General features: G+C 47.9%; 1 protein-coding gene across 1 annotated transcript; it reads right to left on the bottom strand.

Annotated features, from left to right (window-relative positions):
* Positions 1-4,897: 4,897 nt before the first annotated feature.
* On the bottom strand, positions 4,898-6,941 carry PNMA1 (PNMA family member 1). Its single transcript, XM_004584407.3, has one exon. It carries the CDS (start codon positions 6,687-6,689, stop codon positions 5,610-5,612), a length of 1,080 nt encoding a protein of 359 aa, XP_004584464.1. The 5' UTR covers positions 6,690-6,941; the 3' UTR covers positions 4,898-5,609.
* Between the last annotated feature and the right edge of the window lie 3,089 nt (positions 6,942-10,030).

Below are 10,030 nucleotides of genomic sequence, written 5' to 3'. Positions count from 1 at the left end.
GCTGGTGTTCCCATCAGTTTTGGGTGCGAAAAAAGAAAGTTTGTTTGACTACCTGGTATGGTTGCTGGATCCGTTCTGTGTATTACAGGGGTCACATAAGCCAATTAGATTTGGTTGTAGTGTGGGAAGAGAAATTTCAGCTGGACTATAGCTCCCTTCTGATGCCTTTTACCAGTACTCTCTACCAAATGAGAAAAGGGAAATGCCTTTTGCCTGTTGCTTCAGAGTTGGGGATGTGTAAATGAAACGGGAATCCTCTCCGTGGCTTTTTCACAGGACCCAGGGAAAAGCACAGGGCCCAGGAAGCCTGGATTCAGTCATCGGTTTAACAACACTAAGGCAGTATCTCAAGGAGGATCTCAAAGGATCTCTCATGAGTAGTTAGTGTGTCGCGGACTGCAGCCTAAGCAGGCATTCGCTAAGGCTTTATGCATGATATTGATAGAGGGATGAAATGCTCAACCGCAAATTATTCTGTAGCAAAAACGAATTTCGTTGCTTTGGCACATATTTCCTTTACTTGGGCAGTTTACTGTGTTTATAAATATAGAGCAAGATTCAGTGTAGCGGAGTCGGTGCTTCGTCTGATCCAGCTAACGTGACTGTTTTCGTTTATCTTAGCTCCAGCATGCATCACACTTGTTTCTTTTTGTAAAATTAATTCTAAAGTAGGAGTAATTTTTAATGAAGGGTTCTGTTTTAAAATCTCTGAACTTAAAAAAAAAATTTTTTTTTACCTTTTTTTTATTTGAGAAGCAGAGAAACATAGACAAATCTCCTTGGTGCACTCCCCAGATGCCTGCAAGTGGCCAGGGCTGGCAGGCCAGGAGCTGGGAATTGAGCCCTCCCTGCTGCCTCCCAGGGTGTGCACTAACAGGAAGCTGGAACCAGGAGCCAGAACCCAGAGTCAAACCCTGGGTGTTCTTGATGTGGGACATGGTGTCTTCATATGAACCTGTGTCTTACCTGCTAGGCCAGCATCCCTGAACTTTCAGAGATATCTATATCTTTATTCTTGCCTTTTTATAAATAAGTGACTGTAAAAGAAGAACACCAAAACGTTAGAACACGTTACCTTTTCTAACTTAAATTAGTGAAAGTTTCCATATAACCCTTGGAGAGGTCATAACTGGATTCCAGATGATTTCCCATCCAGGGAATGGGCCATCCAAATTATGACCTAGCCAGCTGAACAAGGGAGTGGGAGAAAGTAAAAACTATTTTCAGTAAATTTGCACTTTAAAGTAATGGACTGGATGTTGGTGGGAAGTGCTTTCAGAGGCCAGATGGGTAAACAAACCCCTGCCTTGCGCATGGGTGTTGGAATCCAGCCTCGCCCTCGCTTATTCCCATGCCTACATGAGCAGTGGCTGTCATGGGCAAAATCAGACTCACAGTTTCCCAGCTTCCCTATGTGGGTCATCTTCCATGTCTGCCACATCCAAGACCGTCCCCTTTGAGGGATGTTGTCAAGTGGTTATACTCAGAATAAAGACTATTATATTTCTTATGTCTTGATTTAAAAAAATTGAGTCATGTTGGCTAAATTGAGTCATGTGGCTGGGGAGCCCTTTGTTTCTTGGGTGGGTGGGGTACCTCCCCGCCCCGGGGTCTGCACTCCCAGCCACAGACCTGCGAGGGGGAAGCCAGAGAGAATGGCCAGCTGTTTCCCCCAGACTGCTGGTTATGATTGCTAGCACCACTCCAGGATCTCTGGCTTCTGGAACCGACTCCATCCTGATGGACATTGTAGCGTATACTTTGCTAATAATCTTTTATACACAGGAAATTTTGTAGCATGACTTTATGACTAAACTTATTGTTAAATTATTTAGAAATGTTGAGTTCCTGGAGTTCCTGAATGTTATTTTGTGAGATTTGTTTGAAAAATAGTAATAAATTGTGTTATTTTATAAAAAAAAATGAATCTGTATCTTTTTGGGTTAAGTGATCCCTCTTAGTTTTATCTACAGAGAAACTCTGTGAACTTTAAGTGACACTCAAATCCAATTTGTACAGTAGAGAGATTCATTTAGTCATGCTGACTTTTCCAGTAGTCTCTGGGCACCATTTCAAGTGATGCTGTGGAAAGAACGCTGATGGGGACAGCAGGTTGCAGCTGTTGTTCGCTGTTCCTTACCCACACCTTCCATCCGGAAGCCCACAGGTGAAGATTTCCACGGGCTCTGGAATTGAGCCCCACAAATAATCTGGCAGCATCAGTAACACTGCACACTTTGCTAACATGTGTTCTGTGCTACCTGCCAAAATGTAGCATTGGTCACAGAATAGTATAGTGCTATTTCTTCCAACGTTCTCTGATTATGAGGATACAGGTTTTCTTACCACTGTTCTTGCTGGAGAAGCAGAAAATTAAAATTTCCAAAACTATAAAGAAAAAGCCTTGATTTGGGCCATAACAGCTCATCGGCGTTTTTAGCTCCTTTTTTTTTTTTTTTTTTTTTTTTTTTTTTACAAAAAAGGATGGACATCTAAAGTCTTGATTTTTTAAAAAGATTTCTTTTTCTTTGAAAGGCAAACTTTCAGAGAGGAGAGACAGAGTGAAAGATCTTCTATCCTCTGTTTTACTCCCCAAGTGGCCACAATGGGCAGAGCTGATGATTTGGACCAGGAGCCAAGATCTTCCAGGTTTCCCACACGGGAACAGGGTCCCAAGGCTTTGGGCCATCCTCCACTGCTTTCTCAGGCTGTAAACAGGGCGCTGGAAGGGAAGTAAAGCACCCAGGAAACAAACCAACACCCATATGGGATGTCAGGACTTATAGGCGGGGGATTAGCCAACTGAGCCCTCATGCTGGCTCCTAAAGAATTTTTTTTTTCCTAAGATTTATTTTTATTGGAAAGTCAGAGTTCTAGAAAGAAGAGACAGAAAGATTTCCCAACTGCTTAGTTTACTCCCCAAATGGATGCAACAGCATGAGCTGAGCTCATCTGAAGCCAGGATCCTGGAACTTTGCTGGGTCTCCTGTGTGGGTGCAGGGTCCAAGGTTTTGGGATATCCTCAACTGCTTTCCCAGGCCACAAGCAGGGAACTGGATGGGAAGTGGAGCTGCCGGGATTAGAACTGGCGCCCATATGGGATCCTGGCGCGTTCAAGGTGAGGACTTTAGCCGCTAGGCCACGCCGCCGGGCCCACTTTCATTGTTTCTTTCAAATAACTAAATGTTTAAAAATTCAAGACTTTGGGACTGGCACGGTAGCCTAGTGACTAAAGTCCTTGCCTTACACACATTGGTATATCATATGGGTGCCAATTTGTATCCTGGTTGCTCCCTTCCCTTCCAGCTCTCTGCTCGTGGCCTGGGAAAGCAGTCGAGGACAGCCCAAAGCCTTAGGACCCTGTGCCCGCGTGGGAGACCCGGAAAAGGTTCCAGGTTCCTGGCTTCAGATCGGCGCGCACAGGCCATTGCGGCTCACTTGGGGAGTGAATCATCGGATGAAAGATCTTCCTCTCTGTCTCTGCTCCTCTCTGTATATCTTTGTAATAAAAAATAAATCTTTAAAAAAAAAAAGAAACAATGAAAGCAGCATGGAATCACCACCCAAATGCCAACCACAGCCAGAGCTGAAGCTCTGGGTTCGCATGTCAGGGGCAGGGGCTCACCTCCCGCCTCCCAGAATGCATTAGCTGGGAGCTGGATGAGGATCCAGAGCTTGAAGCCACACACTCCAGCATGGGCTGTGGGCGTCCCAGGTGGCATGTTAATCAGTGTGCTGAATGTCCACCCCAACATTTGTGTATTTCACGTGCAAGGGTGCTTCAAACAGTTCATAAAAATGGAATTAAAGTTTACTTTAGCACAGAAAATTGTTGAGATCCATGCATAGTTTTTCATTATACACATTTTCATGAATAGCTTAAAGGCTATATGCAAGAATTTGAAAAACTTTTGCATCAAATTATCTTTTAATTCCATTTTCCATGATCTTTTTGAGTATATCACATACAAGGCATAGTGGTACGTGTTATGTCGTTAAATGGACTCTTAGGTACTACCTTCCTGGAATGCAAGCAATTTGAAGGGTATTAAATTGTATCCTGTGCACAGAGAAGGATGCCCATAACAATGGGCAGAAAATAACCAATTTCTATTTTTTTATTCTTGGTGACTTTTACATAGTTGATTAGGACGCATAGAGTCAAGGACTAGAAGAAAGTGGGTGAGACCATTGTTTCCACATTCTCTTTCTTCCTTCCTATATCTAGGGGAAGGGGAGAGACAAAGGGAGAAATAAAAAATATAAAAAAGGAAAGGCAAACAACTATTTCTGGATTTCTTCTACAACCCTGTTTTTAGGATACTCTAAATATTTTTTTGCACTATGGTATTTAATACATATATTTATGATCTAGCATTAGCCTTGAAGAAAACATAAAAGTTGGGGTGGGAACTGGCATGATGGTTCAACTTGCAAACGCCAGGATCCCAGATGAGCTCCAGTTCACGTCCTGGCTACTCCGCTTCCTGTCCAGCTCCCTGCTTGTGGCTCGGGAAAGCAGTAGAGGACAGATCTAAGCCTTGGGACCTTGCACCCATGTGGGAGACCCAGAAGAAGCTCCTGGTTTCCAATCAGCTCAGATCCGGCCCTTACTGCCACTTGCGGAGTGAACCAGCGGATGGAAGATCTTTCTCTCTCTCTCTCCTTTCTCTGTAAATTTTCCTTTTCAATAAAAAAATCTTAAAACCATAGAAGTGGGTACCTTAAGAGTTATTGCAACTTAAACACACAAAGTGGGAATGCTCTATCATTTCTTTTTTAGGTAGAAGAGGTTTGTTCCTTATGATATAGGGGAGGGTCTTAAGAGAAAAGGAAATACAGCTTATTCAATTACGCTGAAAAATTTTAAACATGTCAGAAAAACTAGGTGTCACTAGATTTTTTACAATATTTTATTCTAATACACTTGTTTAATAACTTCAAATTTAGAAGACTTAAAATCAGCATGAACAGGAACTATTTTTGACAAAGATTGGACTAGGAAAGGGGAATGGATTACTGGAGTTGGTTCATCCCAATCTCCCCCTGATTGTTGTTTGTGGTACATGCCTGACGGTGTACGACTCCACACTTGCCATACCTTTCCAGGGCCCCATTTTGTAGTCTCAGAGAACCTTCAGTTATACTGACTCAGCTCTTTAAAGATGAGAAATTAGAAATCTGCACTGTCAAGTGAAATGATTTCGTTCCATTACTATGTACACAAGGAGCAAATTACAAATAACTCAATACAAACTAATGACACTATTGGTGACAGTGTAACAGTTCACATGTTTACTGGACATTTCCTGAATCTGCACATGCAGTTTCTGAATGGGAGGAGTCACAGGTTCACATTTCTCAAGACCCGGGACAGCTTGCAGTGCAGCCAGCAAACCCATTAGTATTAGAGCAGCCCTGGTGCTCTTTGAGCGATTTTAGCAAAATCACACGAACAGGCAGGCCAAAATGCCCAAATCCCTCTCCCCACAAAAGAAAAACACAACAAAAACAGAACACAGCTAGGTCTTTTTACTACTGAGGACACACCTGTTAGGGACAAGGAAAGCAGCTGTGTGCGAGGTCTGCACCGACCCCTTTCCGGCGCCTCAGAAGTGCCCCTCTAGTCCCAACTGCAGAAGGGCGGCCTCAGCCTCCTCCGCCTCCTCCTTGGCCTCCTCCTCGCGGATCTGCACCAGCAACTGGAAGAGGTTTGGGGCCCGTTCCTCTGTAGCCACTGTCAGCCAGAGTTGTCTTCGGATGGTCCCGCTGTGGTTGGCCCCAGCAATGACCTGCTCCAGACGGGCCTGATTCACGTTATCCTTATCGATGGCCCCCTTTTCCACTACTTTCTGCAGCAGGGGCTCCAGGCGGATGACGTAAGCGGAGAGCTTCTCTCCCGGGTTCTGGTAAGTGTTCAGAAACCTGACCTGCGCATCCCTAGAGCTCTCCACGCTTCCAAACACCTGCTCCAGCGCCTTCAGACATTCGGCGGTGGTTATCCCGGGGTTGCTGGTCTTGAGGATGCGAATGAGATCCGCGGCGGGGCCCCTAAGACTCTCCATCAACCTTCGTCTCTTTTCTACGTCAGACACCTGCCACTCCTCTATGACGTCATTGGTGTGCTCCAGCCAGGAGTCGAAGGTCTCCTCTCCAGGCCCGGGGATGTCCCTTCCCGAGAACAGCGTCAGCTTCTTGTACCATATGGATTCCACAAGAGGCTGGATCACATTATCCAAGATATAGTTGAGCATCTCGGTTGGCATTTCGGGGCCCGGGGTTGGGGCCGGGGCCGGGGCCGGGGCGGGGTTCTGAAACCCAAGGACACGGGCAACATCTTGCACGGTCCACCCCTCACGAGCTAGGAAGAGGTGCAACCTTTCTAAAAATTCAGCATCCGACGTAGGGGGTTTAAAAATCACTTTCCACATCCCTCCTTTGCCCGGCATCTCCCTGGGGATCGCGGCATAATCCACCGCGCCAGTGAGCTCTAATAAGGCTGCTTTCGCATTCTCTTCCCTCCAGAACATTCTCCCAAGTACCCGATAGGGTACCTGGGGCATCGCAGCCTGGAGGGTCTCTTCGATTTCAGCCTCATCACAGTTCACTGGGATCCCCCAAACCAACAGAGCTCTCTGCGAGTTCACATCCATCCCCCTGCACCAATCTTCCAACAGCGCCATCGCCATTTTCCCCCAACTAGCAAGGGAGCCAATTCTACAGAGAACCGATTAGGCTGCGGCTCACCGGACGCCGACCCAGACACTCCGCTCAAGCAAGCCCGCGGGCGGCGAGTTCCACGCGATCACCAGGAGCACCACAGCCCGGATCGGGCCCTCTCCTTGTCCCCCCAAAGTCAGTCAGGCGTCTGTCGCCATCTTGCGTCTCGGACTGGGGACTGCGGCCGGGGTTCGCTGCCCACCGAGAAGGAGTTGAGGAGCCAGGGCGGCCGGCCTAGGCAGGGGCCGGGGTGTGGTCGCGGGGCGTGGCCGTCGGTCGGAGCCAGGCCTTCGGGCGGGCGAGGAGTGGCTGCGTGGAGAGAGATCCTGTCCGACGTCGCCGCGGCAGCTGCTGCTTCTCCAACAGCCAACACACACCCCCCTCGGGCTCCCTTCCTGTGGACGGCGAGGACGGCCGAGAACTGAGATCTAAGGCAGCGAAGACGCCGTCAGGGTGGAGGCGAAGACAACCGGGGACAGCCGGCGTGTCCCGCAGCAGCCTGCCGGGGCGTTGCCGCCGCAGAGGAAGGGCGGGGCCGGCCCGCGAGCCGCGGCCGCTTCACCCGGTGCAGCCCGGGTGGCGGAGGCGCGAGGTAGCCATGGCAACGGTGTCCCGGACGACGCGGACGACGACGCGGACGACGACGCGGGCGACGCGGACGACGCGCACTCCACCGGCTCAGCCGGTGCCGTTGGTGCTGGTGGTGGGAGGGAGGCGCGCCGTTGCCATGGTACCACTGAGGGACGCAGGCCCTTTTGCCTCTGATGGCGCAAATCTTTTTTCCTATGTTCGCAGCTTTTTCTTTGACAAAGCAAAAGTGCCAGTAAACAGCATGGCTTTTTTTTTTTTCAATCTATTCTGGAGTGGACTGGAGATGCGGTCACTCACACAAGCGGCGTCTCAGGCAAGGATGCATGGCTTTCCCATCCTAGCCTGACCATGTTTCACGCCATGACGGGAAAGCGCCCAAGTCATGTTGTTTACGTATCTTTGTGGGGACGTGACTGGGCTTTTCTCACCTAATGGTTTGTTACAAGACCTCGCTATCTATCTCTGCAGCCCTTTCTCCTCGGTCAGCGTCGGGGCATGATGCTCCCTACGCTGACACCACCGGCAAAGCACTAGGACTCCGTAGTCCTCATGATTCCAAACTGTGGGGTCACCTTTCCTGTCAGCCACACAAGGGCCCCGCTTTGGCTAGTCTGAGATGGAGAAAAATCCCACCCTTTACCCCAAAGCACATAGCCTTCAACACGGTGGATTTTTAAAACCTTGTTTAATGAAAGGTTTAAAGATACAGAAGAACATTCAAAAGTAAATAAGTTACATAGGTACATTACAATCACATCAGCAAGATTCTCTTTAGTGTATTAATTTTTTATATAAAAAGCACACAAAAAATAAAATCTTCCGTCTCATCTATCACAACTGTACAGCATAAGAGGTCATATTTATATATTTATATCTATGTACACAATTTTAATATGTAACAGTCTTTTTTTAAAAAAAGGGGTGCCACAGGCAGCAAACACACAAAAGGCAGTGTCTGATCATTTGTCTCAAAATAAAAGAAATATACTTATTTATAGGCTATTAAAATATCTGTACAATAATTACACACTGTCAAGGCTGTTCCTGTGCTCTGTCCCCTCCAACAAGGCCTTCAGCTTAGAGAGCCATAAGTAAAAGGAGAAACAGCCTCAAATTAGAGGCAAATGGTAACACAGCAAGATGGGAGGGCACAATGGTTTTAGGAAAATCTGCATCCTTCCTGTAAACCTCAAGGGAGTCAGGCTTGCCACTCTAGTCACAATACCCCAGCAAAGAGGGCCCCCAGTGTGAGCAGACTCAAGGAGCTGAGGCTGCAGTCTGCGATGCGTTCCTTTTTCACCTACACATCTGACCCAGGGGAAGAAAGAGGCCAGGTCACCTAGGCAGTTCCTAGAGCCATCAGCAGTACGAAGCCTCCGTGCCAGGGATGGGGGTGGTGTGGCAGAGGGGCGAGTTGTACCTAAGCTGCGAGGGCGGATGCTGAAGGCGTGGAGGACAGTGAAGATGCCACTGTCTCCTTGGAGGGCTGGGGGACCTCAAAAACGGTCCAGAACACAGGCACTAGGTCAGCGTCACACCCGTAGCTGATGGCAGATGGGACAGACTGGGAGATGGGTAGGCTGAGGCAGCGTGCGAAGATGACAGAGCTGGAGGTGTTGTCTAACTCATTAAAGGACTCCGAATGGGAGGGAGAAGCAACAGAAGCCACGCCTAAGGTGTTCACAGGGAGAAGAAAGCACCATTAAGGATGTACCTCTGCCAGCTTCTATGGCTGCATCCACTTGATGGACACGTCACTTGTCACCATCACCACTGCCCTCTTAACATTCTCCTTTTCACACTGTGTCTAAGATCTAAACACATCCGGGACACGGGCCCTCCTCCAGTTGGGAGGGATTCACACAGACAGGCACCATCTCCCTTTCCTTCAGCTACATTCACCGGGTCTGACCTCAGCGAGCTTAGGGGGATAGAATCACTTTCTTATTGAAAAGATGTCCAAATACTGAAGGTTACTACTGGGCAGAAGGGCCTGGCATGACTGGAGGAGGTTTCTGTTAACCACATGTCCACAGGGAGGCATGAAACCAAACAGGGGTGTCAGTAGGAAAACCTTGGGAAACGTAAGTAGCACTTTGGGGCTAAGCTGCAAAGGCACTCAGATCACACAAGGATTTAGAAGACAGCCTGAATTTGCTACCTTTCTGCTTCTAGAAGGCACGCCACATGTTCGCTATCTTGGGACACCTTGAGCTTGGAAGAAGGTGGAAGAGGGAAACGGTCTGGGATGTTGGAGAGCCAGGTTAAGTACAGGAGTCTGGGATCCTGCAGAATCCTATCAATGCATACATGAACACTGAAAACAAACACCTGATAGTGCATAGTTTAAAAATGTAGTAACTCCCTTCCTACCCCCAGTTACCAACATGACGTCTTCCAGTCCATTTCCTTCGGAGAAGCAAAATAACTTTTTGGCTCCTTCCTAACACGCTGACCCACTGCAGCTGCATTCACTTTGAATGTCTTGCACAACTGAGGTTGAGTAACAAGATCTGAAAAATAACTCAGCCCTTCTATGGGACTGGCAAGGACAAGAGCTTCCAGAACCTTCCGGCCCTTTCACTTCAGTGACTTCCCTGCAGATTATGGCTTCATCAACACAACTGGAATTCTGGCTGCCTGCTGACTCCCTCAGGCCATGTGAAAGTACAGAAGGGGCCACAGTAAGAACTGCCTTCCCTCTTGCCGTCTCTCAGTG

The sequence above is a fragment of the Ochotona princeps genome, chromosome 26 (assembly GCF_030435755.1).
Source record: "Ochotona princeps isolate mOchPri1 chromosome 26, mOchPri1.hap1, whole genome shotgun sequence".
NCBI lineage: Eukaryota > Metazoa > Chordata > Mammalia > Lagomorpha > Ochotonidae > Ochotona > Ochotona princeps.
Note: the sequence above shows the minus strand (reverse complement) of the source record. Positions and strands in the feature narration are given on the sequence as shown.

Bases quoted from the DNA above. Each gene is read 5' to 3' on its own strand.
- PNMA1 (XM_004584407.3), bottom strand. From the start codon at position 6,689: ATGGCGATGGCGCTGTTGGAAGATTGGTGCAGGGGGATGGATGTGAAC.